Raw genomic sequence first — 13369 nt, forward strand, 5'->3', positions numbered from 1 at the left:
TCTAGGCCTCGGTCAGTTCTTCTGTCATTCTAGACCTACTCAGTTCTGGGTCAAATTTAAATTGTTCATTCTTTTCAATGGCAAGCCCTAAAATATGGGCTCTGCTTCTTCCATTAGCCAGCAGAATCTTGGATTTGAGTCTGTCATTTTTAAAGTCACGGCGAGGCATCTCATGAAGAGTTCCCACTTCCAAACCAAAGTTCAGATCATAGAAATTAGCGTTCCAGATGAGATACTGACATTGATGCCTGAGTGGATGACTCGGAACTGCCGAGGAGGAGGACATTGGAGGGATTGTGACTGACAGCTCAGGCAGCACTCACGGGTTTTTCTTTCCTTTGACATCGAGGCTGTTTGGCTTTCAAGCATTCTGCTTTGTGAGGGAAGGCCAAGGTTAACAGGGGCTGCTCTCTCTGCAGCGGGCACGCAGTTCTGCACACTTCACTCAGTGAACCTGCCGTGGTCGTAGTTGGCTCCTTTGTTCAGGTCAGTGCCTCATCCCAAGGCCACGTGCTGAGCAGACAGTAGTGGGATCTCTGGAACTGTGGGGTTTCATGTAGAAATGAGTGTCTGGCCCAGTGGCCTGTACAGGAGAGCTGTGGGTACAGCAGAGGATGATCTCAGGGGCAGAAGCCTCCTCTTGTGCTCCTGCTGGAGGGCTGCACCCAGCTCTGCAGAGGAAAGCCCTGTTTGATGGAGACTCAGCTCTGGCGTAAGCTGTAGGCAGGATGTTAGGTGAGGTAGAGGCCTGGCAACTCCACCTTTGTTTCATAGAAATGGGCCTAGCAATGATATCCCTGTCATTTCACCAGCTCCCTACTGTTGGATTTTGAGTTTGTTTCCGGTCTTTTCTGACTACAAACTGCTCTGCAGGGACAAGTTTCACAGCTACCTGTTTTCACACAAAAGTAATAATTTCCCTTTGGTAGATCCCTAGAAATTATATTGCTAGTTCAAAGAGATGATTAGTTCTAAGGCTTCTGACAGGCTTTGCCCAATTGCTGCCTGTGATGAAGTACACCAGGTAACGCTCCCAGCAAAAACTGAACTTCCTGTTTCCTGATAGTCACTGCTTTCTTTTGTCATTTTCCCCCCTAACTGAAATGTCCTCTTGTTTCTCTTTATCCTGGTCCTTTTTAGGAATGTCATTGTTCACTCCCCTTCTTGAGCTTTGTGGGATTTATTTCCCTCTCTGCATTTTCAGCTTGCATTTGGAATGGATCCTGAGGCCTCTTCACCAGAGTGGACCACGGGAAGCTTTCTTGTGTGAATGAAAGTGTGCATCTTAAGTTCCAGTTATGAACTATTCTTAGCTCCAAAGCTAGAATGTAAATACATCACTGATCTTACAAGTAATAAGAGTTATCAGTGTCGCCTGAAGTAGTGACAGCCCAGGTGTGTTATCAACTCCAAAATTGTCCCATCTGCCATCCTACAAATGCTCTACATACTGGAAGCCTTTTGAGAAGTGGTGTTTCCTTTTTGTGGGGGGGGAGAGGGGTGGTTCTCTGTCATAGAAAATTAGGAAAAATGCACTCTGAGGCTCTGTATTTACAAGAACAATTTATAAGTCCTTGGCATTTTTCAGTGCTGCATAAGGCATCTTGAATTACTTTGGTAGTCTTTCCAGAAAGACTATTGACTTCACCACACCATATTTCTCAAGTTACAGTAAAGGCAGAGAATCTGAGGCCCTGGGTGAAGTGGGATGATTGAAACCTGGGGGGGTCAGGGGTGGTAGCAGGGTTTGAGTACAGACTCCAGACTCCCACAGCCTCCATATGGCCCCGTGAGATACATTCTCGGGACACTCCCAAGAAGGATTGGGGGCTCCTCTCAGCTCTGTGAAATGCAGAGGGCTTCCCTCTGGAATTCTGCCCACCTCTTTCTCCTCCTCCCTGCATTGGGAGCTCCAGTTACCATCCATAGGAAACACCTAGCCCACTTCCCAGGTGCCAGGTTTTCCTGTGAGGAAGCAGTTAGTGTCAGGAAAATCTTTCAGGAGTAATTTTGGTCAATCACAGTCTGTTGAGGTTAGGTGGAGTATGGAAAGGGTAGGGTTTGGAATCAGGGGCCCTGGATATGAATCCCTGCTTCATACTTCCTGGCTATGTGACCCACAGGCTTGTTAATCCACCTTTCTTTACCTCTTCCCTCATCAGTTAAGTGTGTGACTACTCTGTGCTGGGCATAACTTGCTGTGTGCCTGGCATGGTGTTAGAGCACACACACTGAGGCCCTGGCACACAGTAGGTGTTCAGTAAGCAGAGGCTTCAGTCCCTGCCCTAGGGCCTCACTGTGGTGATTTGAATGTAGCACTGGAGCCCCCAGAGCTTCTGCCCTCCAGGCTCCACTGGTTTCCTTCTGCATTCTTCTGGGAGGAGTGCATCACTCTGCACCCAGAGCCAGGGAGGGCAGACAGAGAGCAGCCCTTCTTTCAGCTGACTGCCTTGGGATCCTCATTGTTGGGGCAGCAACCAGGGTCTGTGTTTCCTGCAGGTCACCTGGATGTCAGTATGGCAGCCACAAACCTGGAGAACCAGTTGCACAGTGCACAGAAGAACCTCTTGTTTCTTCAGCGTGAGCACGCCAGCACGCTCAAGGGGCTGCACGCCGAGATCAGGCGGCTGCAGCAACACTGCACAGGTACCCCTGCGATGGCAGGGTGGGGAGTGGGGGGATAGGGGTTCCAGGGCCTCTGCCATAGAGCACAGCAGAGCCCATTGTCAGGACAGTGGCAGAGTGGCCAGATCAGAAGCTGGGCCAGGCTCACTCTCCCCCAGCTCCCATACTGATGTGTTCCACGTGTGAATGCCTTTCCTGGCCCCCATTGCATAATCCAAATGCACTGAGCATAAAGCTGCAAAGCCTTTTCTTGACATACTGAGGACTTTAAAAATTAAAATACAGTGGTTGGAACTTACAACACATTTTGGAATCGGTAACCAAAGGTGTAGCCTGTGTAATGTATAGAGCAAGCTACTTGCTAATTTTGGATTATTGGGATGTGTTTTGGGAAAATGGGGAAGGGGGCTCTTTGGGGGAAGGAAGTTCTCCTCTTATCCTTTGCGGGTTCAGTGGCCACTGATATTTGTGCTGTTCTCACACTTGCCTCTAATGCTGCCAAAGCCTGCTCTATCTGCGCAGGACTCACTGGCTAATCATGGGAATCGGTTCTGCATTTTTGGAGTGATGAAGCTTTTGAAATCTACTGCAACAAAATTAATGTATAAAATTTCCTTTTTAGATTTAACGTATGAACTGACACTTAAAACTTCTGAGCAGACAGGTAAGAACTTCTCCCCAAAAGTTAGTGACGACATCATTTCCTTCTGTGGTACACGTTGCTGCTGTTTGTTTTCACTCATTAACACACTTAGAACAAAACACGTTTTCTGTGAAGAGTAGCACACATGGCCAGAGCTCTCTAGGAAAAGATGAGAATGAAGAGTGATTATCAGTGGGTCAGGGGATGAGTTATTTTATTTTCTTTTGATTGACATGTACATTTGGAATGTCTATTATATGCTTTTCTGGATTTTCTGATTTGTCTGCAATGAATGTGTGTTCCTCTTATAATCAAGAAATGAAATTATATATGATTTAAACCTGAAAGAAAGAGGAGGAGCAGGACAGGGCTGAATGGCCCACTCCCCTGTGTCTCTAGAGCTCAGCATAGAGCCTGGCAGAAAGCACGTGCTCTGGAAATGCTGGCCAGGGGAGGGATCACATGACCAGACAGCCTCAAAGGATCCTTGACCATCTTTCTCTGGGCTGCAGTCCCAGAAACACTTCCCCCATCAGAATCTTCAGGGACCTCAGGGAACCCCAAAAACTGTCTGCTGAAGGCAGCTGGAGCAGAAGAGACGAAACCTGGGCCTTCCCAAGGGCCTCTGTGCCTGCTGCAAATGGCCTGCTCCCCAGAACAGGGTGAGGATTTAGAATGTGCAGAATCTGCATTTGAGTCAAGACTCCTTTTCTAAATAGGCTTTACAATGGCAGCTATTATTCATGAGAGTGTCTGATTCCATGTAAACAACATGAGCCATTTCCACTGAGTTTTAGTGTATTACTGAGCACTAATTTTTCCATTTGTGTTACTTGTATTATGTTTTCCTAAGTGCTCCTTTCAGGAGCCAAGACATCTTTTTTGTCTATGTGTGGTAGAGAAGGCACTGTCAGGCTTCATGGGGCCTTGGAACAGCCTACCCTCAGGGTTCTCCCTAGAGAGGAAGGACACCAGGATCCTCCCCCACAACCCCTGTGGTCAGGAGCTGGGCCCCCTCAGGAGAACAGGATTTCCACCTGAAGCTGGGGACCCCCAGCCCTTACCCCTGCCATGACTGAGACCTTTAGGTGTCCATGTCATGAAAACCAGGGCATCCTCACTTTCCATCACCTCTTGGCCAGGCTAATCTGAAGAAGCACAGGTCCTGCATTTTGGCCTCTCCAGTTGAGGGTCTGAACCCTAAGTCCCAAGGCCACCTGACATAGTCCTCTCATCAGCAACAGGATCTTTTGGTAATGATTCGCAAAGGGTGTGTCTTAGAAGGGAAGCCATTTGAAAAGCCTCTCAGGTGGTTCTGGTAAGGGCATCTCCCTTCCCCAGTGGTGAAAATCATTGCTTTACATCATTAGTGCACCCACAATGTGCCAAGTTCTAAGAAGCTGTAGGACACAAGTTAAAAATACAGACTCCTGGATTCCCTCCCCTAGAGCCTGGGATTCCAAAAGTCTGGGAGGGGCCCTGGGAGCCTATGTGCTTAAAAAGTGCTACAGTGGGCCGGCCCGGTGGCGCACTGCTACAGTGCACCGCTTGGGAGCGTGGCGGTGCTCCTGCCGAGGGTTCGGATCCCACATACAGACCGGCCGCTCACTGGCTGAGCAAGGTGCGGGCGCAACACCGAGGGTTGCGATCCCGTTGCCAGTCCCGGTCCGGTACGGGCGCGACACTGAGGGTTGCGATCCGTTGCCAGTCACGAAAAAAGACAAAAAGGGAAAAAAAAAAAAAAAAAAAAGTGCTACAGTGATTTAAGGCTCAGGCAGCCTTGGGAAGAACTGCTTCTGGTGATAAAGAGCATTGCTGCTATGAGCTCAGTGTGCGTATAGCATTCATGGGGAAGACTCAGTTTTCTAGAAAGGGTGTGTGGGAGGAGGTGGTAGAGTGGAGCTTCCTGTAAAGCAAGGAAAACTGGCAAAACAAGAGGTGCTGATTCATAGGAGTGATTGACACCAAAGAGCAGCTTTCTAGAGTCTGGGAATGGAGAATCAGTTGTACCAGCTCCTTCCCTCAGTAGCCCTGCTAAGTCAGGGCCCACAGATGTCCAGAGCCAGGGCTATACCCTGAGAGGAGAGAGCAGCACAACAAGGTTATTGCAAGGAAGAGTGATAAGGATATGTCTGTCCAGTAACAGCCTCTCCTAGGACCATATGGCCAACAAGAGCAGCAGCTTTACTGTTAGCGAGCCCCAGGTTCACAGCTCTGCTCCAACTTGGAGGAGCTGTGCTGCCTTTGGCAAGTTCTTTAAAGTCTCTGAACCTGCATCTTCATTTCACAGGTGCCCCACATGTGCTAGTTCACAGCCTGGCCACCCAGGCCTTCTGCCTTCATGGACTGCTCCCTTAAGCTGCCCTTTATAGGGTACGAGCAAAGCCCAGGGAGAGCCTTGTTCTCAGATGTTCCAGACATCAGTCAGCCCTCTACAGCACTGCCTGGGGAAAGAAAAAGTCCAGGTTGTTCATCTGGGGATGTAGCTGAAAGCCTGAGGCCACAGGCTTTCCTCAGAGGGAGGCTATGGCCACTGTCCACCTGTATGTGGGCTGGAAGCATGGACCCTGCCTCAGACAAGGGGCATTGCGGGGCTGAGCCCATATGGCCAGGCTCCTGGGCTTCACAGATGGCTTTAGAGCCACATGTGTATGTCTCTGTCACTCTCTTTATGTCTGAAACTGCATTTCAGAATCCATTGTTCTTCTCTTTGGTCAAAAGAAAAGCCTCATGAAAATAGCATTGCATTCATCCTTTCTAGGGAGATGACATACATGGACACAGGTTTTTAAAATACATAATTCACCAGCAGTGAGTTTGTAACGTACACGTGCTCTGCACAGCACAAGTGCAGTTGCCCACAGGGCTTGGGGAGCTCAGAGTCTGGCATACAGCATGCTGCAGAATTTGCTGGCTCAGGCAGGTGGGGAACTGCCCAAAGAGGTGAACAGACAGAGGCTCAGGGGAGATGTCTCAGGGGTAGTAGGGTTTGTACAGGGAGGATGGATGTGTAGGTCTGGCGTGAGGTCAAAGATGGAGGTTACAATAAAGACAGATCAAGAGGAGGAGGCTGGGGGTGGGTGGAAGCTTAGGGTCTACGCGGGGGGCAAGTAACGTTGGTGACAGACTGAGGAATTGGAAGGCATCTGGCATTTTGGATGTTATCAGGCAGTGAGGAGCCAGTATTGAACAGGGGAGTAGGGTATTTAGAGGGTAACCAAGCTTCCTACATGCAGGATGGACTGAAGGAAGACCAGAAGGGAGGTGGGAAGCAGGAGCAGGGAGGGACTGGAGAGCAGGCGAGTCACTGACAGAGGCTGTGGGCATGAGCATTGTAAGGGAGGAAGGGCGAAGATGGCCTGTGACATTTCTAGATTCAGTCTAATTGGGAAAATAAAGTGTGGGAAGAGGAGCAGATACTTAAGACTGGAGGGATCTGATGGACCACTACTTATGGAGTAGGTGCTCAGGAGACACTCAGGAGCCGACACTCAAGGTGAGTTCCAGATCAGCAAGGAAGAGTCTGGAAAGGAGTGGACAGCTCACGACTTCCTAGAAACCAGCTGAGGAACAAGGCCAGCCAGGCAGCATGAGGAGAAGCAGGGTGGTAGCACAGGGTCCCAAGCCAAGGGCGCCTAGTACTGTGAGCAAGTGTGAGGTGGAGGCGCTTGGGGCCAGGGCCTGCAGGTCACTAGAGGAGTGGGAGGTCAAGTGGCTACCACTTGCTGAAGGATGAGATTAGGGCAGGCTCCCAAGGGACGGTAGAAGCAGGGAGCAGCCTGTGGTGTTAGGGCAGGTGGGCAGGCAGTGAGAGGCTGAGGACAGCTGGGACAGGAGACAGAGAGGGAGGGAGACCAGTGGTGGAGGAGAGGTGACGGCCTGACCTCCCTTCTCGTCTTAACTTCAGAGTTTTGTGTTTTAGACATGGAGAATTCTTTGTACATTTTGAGTTTCAAAGTAGTGCTTTGAATGTAGCAGGCATGTAAGGAACGCCACCTGAGCAGACAGCTGGATTTTTTAACAGTTTAATCCTAAGTATTTAGTGACGTCCAATACTCTCTGACATTGCCTGTTTTAACATAAGCATTTTTAAAATTTGGAGACATTCTTTTTGCCATAAGCCAGAGAACTAAGAGCTGGAAGGGGCCTCAGAGACCACGTATCTCCCAGCCTTTCGTAAGGGCAGCAAGGCCTTTCCCCAGGATCCCACAGCCCTGCCCTCCATGTGGCCTCTGTGCACCATGTTCCTCATACTCGCCCCACCTGAGAAGGTGACAGCAGCCTAGACAGGGCCCTCTCCTCCTTACGGAAGGTCTGCCTGCCCCACAGGCCTAGTGCCTCTGCCTTAATCTGGTGGGTTCTTCATCTGGTTTCTCGGCTTATTCTCACAGGAGATGGATCTTCTAGAAGCAGTGAACTAAAGAAAAGATGTGAAGAACTGGAAGCTCAACTAAAAGTCAAAGAGAATGAAAATAATGAGTTGCTGAAAGAACTGGAGCAGAAGAACGCAATGATCATGGTGCTGGAGAACACCATCAAGGAGCGAGAGAAGAAGTACCTGGAGGAGCTGAAGGTGAAAAGCCACAAGCTGAACATGCTGTGCAGTGAGCTGGAGCAGCGGGCCGGCACTGTCACCTACCTGACTGCGCAGCTGCATGCTGCCAAGAAGAAGCTTGTCAGCTCCAGTGGCACCGTGGACGCCAGCCCCTCGGGGAGCCCCGTGCTGGCCAGCTACAAGCCAGCCCCCCCTAAAGACAAGCTGCCCGAAACGCCTCGCCGTCGCATGAAAAAGAGCCTCTCTGCACCCCTGCACCCAGAATTCGAAGAGGTCTACAGATTTGGGGCCGAGAGCCGGAAACTGCTTTTGCGTGAACCAGTGGATGCCATGCCTGACCCCACCCCATTTCTGCTGGCCAGGGAGTCTGCCGAGGTCCACCTCATCAAAGAGAGGCCCCTCGTCATCCCCCCCATTGCTTCTGACCGCAGCGCCAGTGAGCAGCACAGCCCAGCCCGCGAGAAGCAGCACAGGGCCCACGTTGGGGTGGCTCATCGGATCCACCACGTGACCCCGCCGCAGGCCCAGCCTGAGGTGGAGACACTGGCAGTCGACCAGGTGCACGGAGGTAAAGTGGTGAGGAAGCACTCAGGGACGGACAGAACTGTGTGAGGCCTGCGGGCCACCGCCACCCTCCTCCTGCGATGCACTGTGACCACTACTAGGAAAACTCATCCACACCTTTTTTTTTTAATTCCCATGCATGCCAAATTTTTTTCAGACCTATCAACTGATTCTTCTCCTCCTGCTCCTCTTGCCCTCTTACTGACACCAAATTATGATCGTGCTCCTGCTGCAGAAAACGTATTTACTAATTGCTGTGGCAAAACACCTGTGTGTCCAACCGCTTGCTTCTAATCCCACTCTGTGTAATCTAAGTGCGCTCGTGGGCAAAGCACAGGACACAGGCTGCATCGCTACTCAGTCACACGCCTAATTATGTCGGAGCAACACATATCAACCTTGACCTATCTCCCCAGTTTCCAGGGCAGCCTATCGGAGCAACCCCACTCCCTCCTGGAGACTCTTGTAACCTCCTGACAAACCTTTCCCAGGGTGGCACCGATCACCGAGCAGCTGTATGTGTATGTCACAAGGAACTAAATAAGATAACGTTATTCCTCTATAGCACCACAACCTGAATGTGTGTTCATATTTTTTTTAGTTTTATCCAAAATGTTCAAGATCCCAACAAACTTTATTTTCTAAACCGGCCTTCTTTCTGTTTTGTGTCTTTTATTAAACCACCTGAGGGAGGGATGGGAGGAGATTTTGGGAGGGAGAGGAGCAGGTCCCCAGCGGTAACTCATGCTTTCTCACTGCCGGAGCTGTTCCTTAGAATGTTCTGAGGTTCTGGCAAAAGCTACTTTTGCCTGTGACTGGCCTCTGCCCTTCTGTCCTTCTGGTGCTCAGCCCTGCCATCCCTCATGGAGTACAGCCACTCCTTACCCCCAGAAGGGCCAGCCTTGTGGTGTGCAGAGGGAAGAGAGGCCCAGTGGCTACTGGTCCCAGAGGTTCTAAGTCTGTGCCCGACCCCACACAGACCCAGGCAGGTTGGGGGTAGGAGCTCACATAGGAACAAAGCACTAAGCTCAACAGCCTCATGGGCATCCTGGCAGGCCAGAGCCAGAGGAGCTGGGGCCAGAGAGTTCTGGAAGGGGGAGAAGTGGCTATAGGTGAGTGACTCTGGCCACCTCTACTCTGTGCCCCACATCATCAGCCCAGCCTGCCACCAGCTCATGTTGGGTGTAGGGGCAGGGAGGGGTTACTCTGCCTGACCCCGCTCAGAAGCAGCCTCAGCCTTCCAAGCAGACAAGCTCTTGCCAAAAAGGGGCATCTGCTGAAACAGAGCTGGAGTATCAGAAACACACCGTTGGAAATTTACATTAGGATTCTCACCTGTGCCCGTGACATGCCAGGCACTTTTGCTTAATAGTGTTTCCTCTGAGAACAAAAAGAAAATGCAACACATCTTAAAATGCTCTCTATTATTTACTTTTTAGTTGAATACACAGAGTCCTAAAAAAGGTGATTTAAAAACAAAACCATTCAGGTTAATTTGTAAGGAAAGAGATTTAAATGGCTGATATCAAATGAAAGTCAGTGTTAATCCCCCTCCTGCATCTTGAGAGGCCCAAAGAAATGACAGCAGACTTGATCGTTCTTCACAAGTCCCCAGAGTATCCATCACCAGCCAGACGTAGAATCCGTTAACCAGTTTTCTTGGCCCAAGGGTTAATCAGAATTCAGGGTGAGGCATACCCCTTGCAGCACCCAGTGAGAAATGTGCTTTGTAGTAAATAGATCAGCTTCAAAAACCAAGCCAACTCCCATGGCGTTCCTTCTCATGGAGGTGGTATAGACAGGTGTCCGGAAGGTGTTCTGCAAGGGAAAGGCAAGTGAGACACCCCCAGGGACAGAGGAGAAAGCTGATTAACATGCAAGGGGTGACAGCTTAATCTAAGTGCCCAGAGTGCACAGCTGTGTCTGAGAACACGCACGTGGCTGAGGCTCTGCAGAACCATCCCCCGCAACTTAACAGAGACTGGGATTCACACAGACACCCTCGTTAAAAGTGGATCCTGGCCAAGGCAGAGTAGAAGGTGCCTGCTGTCCACACGAGATATAACTACTTTATGATTCAAGTAATGCCCGCAGAATTTCACAAGAAGGGAGGGAGTCTCTCTTTTGCCTGGACCATGGGATCTAAACTTGAACCTGATACCTGTGGAATGATCCACATCCACACGTATGTGCATTCGTGCATTTTCCCAGGAAGTGGCTCCAGAGCTTTCATCATGTGTCCAAGGCTTCCCCAACCCATAGAGGTTAAGTGCCCCATTTTAAAAGGCGTGGTGACTATTGGAAACCATGTCATCTATAACTGTAGTGGGAAGAAAAAGGGCCCCAGTACCAGCAGAGAGGGAATTGGTCTCCACCTGCAGTTTGAGGCGATGGGCTTCAATGGGGATGATCTTCAGAATCGGCAGGTCCACAACCAGCACCTTGGGTTTGCTCTTGACAAGACATCCTCTCTCTATATCCCAGTCAGCACCTTCCAGGTAGAGTCCTGAGACAAAGCATCCTAGAGATACCAGGAAGAGACCAGATATACACAGAGGCATGTGCAGTCCTGCTCTGTAACAGCTCTATCTGGGGTACGCACAGAACTACACAGAAATGACTGGCTTTCCTCCCCAGATGCACCCAGGACACAGTGCAGGCCTTTCTCATCATTTCTGTCCTGCCCACCTTCCTTTTTTAGAGGAACAACTCAGGAGATACTGCAGACCCCAAGAACCTCCCCATGGCCCCAGAGAAGTGGGTGAGAGGCGTTGCCTTCCCCCAGCTGGGCCTATCGGACCCTCTCCCCAGGAATGTGGCATCAAGGCACACAGACTTGGACAACATCAGGCCCTTAGGCTATACAGATGGGTAGCACCAGGGTGGAGTTGGTGCCATGGCAATCCCAACTCCCCCATGAGTCACAGTGGTGGGGGCAGGAACAAGAAGCCTCGCAGAGAAAGTGGCCTCTGGGAAAGACGGCCAGGCAGACATGCAGAGAGTAGCAGAGAAGAGGACAATCACTTGCCCCAGAGAGAGTAACAGCCCAGACACTTGCCAGTTTCTCAGAGTCCTAGCTGGACTTCTGCAGCTGGGACCTACCTGTGAGAGTCCCTGAATCTTTGCCATAAATCCCCTCTCCTTAAGCTAGCTCAGGAGGGCTTTTGTCCTTGCAGTTAAATGGCCTCTGACTAAGACAACATGGCCCGAGGGGAAACATCATTTGCAGCTATCATTTGCATAGTCAGTAATCGTGTCTAAGGGACCTAAAGTTATAGCTTCATTTAATGGTTCCAACCAAGTCCACACTGCTCTCTGGCTTCCATGCCCCTGACCCCTCAAGGCATACAGGGAAGCCACCTGGCAACCTAATTCTTTGCAAGAGCTAATTTTAACCTAGGAGCGCATTTTCGATGAACTAGTAGGGTGGACATGACTCAGGTCTCCCCCTGACATCAACCCCAGCTGGTCTCAGCGGAGGAGCTTGAGGACAAACCTATGCATTCACCCTCAGAGATGTCCAGACATAGGTGGTGAACAAACACAGTTACATGGCCTGGCCCACCTTGGTCCACACTATACTTATCCCTTTGAACTGGGGATGGCTCAGGGAGAGAAATCCTAAATGAGAGGCTATGGATGCACACCAAATTGACTGTACCTTGTCCTGCCCGCTCATTCACTTCGTCTGCATCTTGGAACTTGGTCACTTGTGTGAACAAGGTGGAACGGTCCAGTGGCCAGCCATTCCTCCGACAGGTGGCCTGCACCAGGGCCGTGAGGTAAGATTCTGGGATGTGTAGCCCCGAGAGCCACATCACACTGGGCTCACCCTCAGTGACCTGTAGAGAAGGTAGGGCATATGGTGGGAGCCAGGGGCTGCCATCAAGGCCAGGATTAAGGCTGACCATAGAAGCTCGGTGTGTGATAAAGTCATATTTCACCTCAGTGGCAAAAAGATAGTCATAGAACAATTGGCAGCCCATTTGCAAAATTCCAAATTTGGCACTGTCATATTCCAGATGGAGCAAAGGATTAAAGATAAAAATGAAACCACAAAAGTACCAGAACAAGTCTCCAGTGAATGTTTTCATAATCTTGGAGTAGGGACTACAAAGCCCAGAAGCCATAAAAGAAAAGACTGATTCATTTGACTACATAAAAATTTAAAACTTTTCTATGGAAAAATACCATAAGCAAAGTCAAAAGATATTTATGACAAGCAGGGAAAAATATTTGCAATACCGGCAGACATAGGGCTAATTTTTCTGATATACGAAGAGCTCTTAAAAATCAATGAAAGAGATGGAGATGTCAATAAAAATGAAATCAAGATACAAAAAGACAATTCACAGAAAAAGAAATACAAAATGTCTATTAGCATGTAAAATACACTCAGCCTGCCCATAATTTAAAAAAAGCAAAGCAAAACGATTAGGCATTATTTTCACCTATCAGGTGTTATTTTTCACCTATCAGGAAAATATTAAGAATACACAGGTTTGCAAAGAGGTGAGGAAATAATCACTCTCATATATTGTGGTTCAACTTCTCTAGAGAACTCTGATAGAGCTATCAAAATTTAAAATGCACACACTCTGATCCAACTCTTCATTCTCATGGGTTGGAATTTAGCCATGGAATATACTCATATATATAGACATGTGCACCAGAATGTTCTTTGTACTAGCAAAAAAGTATATGGTAACCACATAAATGCCCATCAATAGGAGAAAAGATATGGAATATTTGTAAAACGGAATGCTCTAAGAAGAATGAGATCCATATGTGCCAATAAGGAACAGTTGCCAAGATATACTCTTAGATAAAATAAAGTATGTATACCATTCTTCAAAGTCTTAAAAACAAAAAAGAAAGGAAGGAAAAGAAAGAAAGAAAGAATCACAATAATACATTAAATTTTCAAATATAAGAGAACAGATCTGTGGTTATTAGAGGTGGGAAAGGGGGAGAGGGGAAGG

The 13369-nt window shown here is 49.1% G+C and overlaps 2 protein-coding genes across 2 annotated transcripts in view; one reads left to right on the forward strand and one right to left on the reverse strand.

Moving 5' to 3' along the window:
* The first annotated feature begins 2476 nt into the window (after window positions 1-2476).
* CCDC92 (coiled-coil domain containing 92) lies at window positions 2477-9038 on the forward strand. The gene is made up of 3 exons (XM_008591320.1): window positions 2477-2646; window positions 3248-3289; window positions 7660-9038. The coding sequence occupies exons 1-3, from the start codon at window positions 2517-2519 to the stop codon at window positions 8433-8435; spliced, it is 948 nt and encodes a 315-aa protein (XP_008589542.1). The 5' UTR covers window positions 2477-2516; the 3' UTR covers window positions 8436-9038.
* A 758-nt stretch (window positions 9039-9796) lies between these two features.
* DNAH10 (dynein, axonemal, heavy chain 10) overlaps window positions 9797-13369 on the reverse strand; it is a 150365-nt gene continuing 146792 nt past the window's right edge. Inside the window, exons 76-78 of the mRNA XM_008591330.1 lie at window positions 12049-12229; window positions 10763-10908; window positions 9797-10205 (exon numbers count right to left, since the gene is read on the reverse strand). Coding sequence (XP_008589552.1) covers window positions 10059-10205; window positions 10763-10908; window positions 12049-12229 — 474 coding nt within the window. The 3' untranslated portion in view covers window positions 9797-10058. The remainder of the gene's footprint in view (window positions 10206-10762; window positions 10909-12048; window positions 12230-13369) is intronic.

The sequence above is a fragment of the Galeopterus variegatus genome, unplaced genomic scaffold, assembly GCF_000696425.1.
Source record: "Galeopterus variegatus unplaced genomic scaffold, G_variegatus-3.0.2 Scaffold147, whole genome shotgun sequence".
Taxonomy (NCBI): Eukaryota; Metazoa; Chordata; class Mammalia; order Dermoptera; family Cynocephalidae; genus Galeopterus; species Galeopterus variegatus.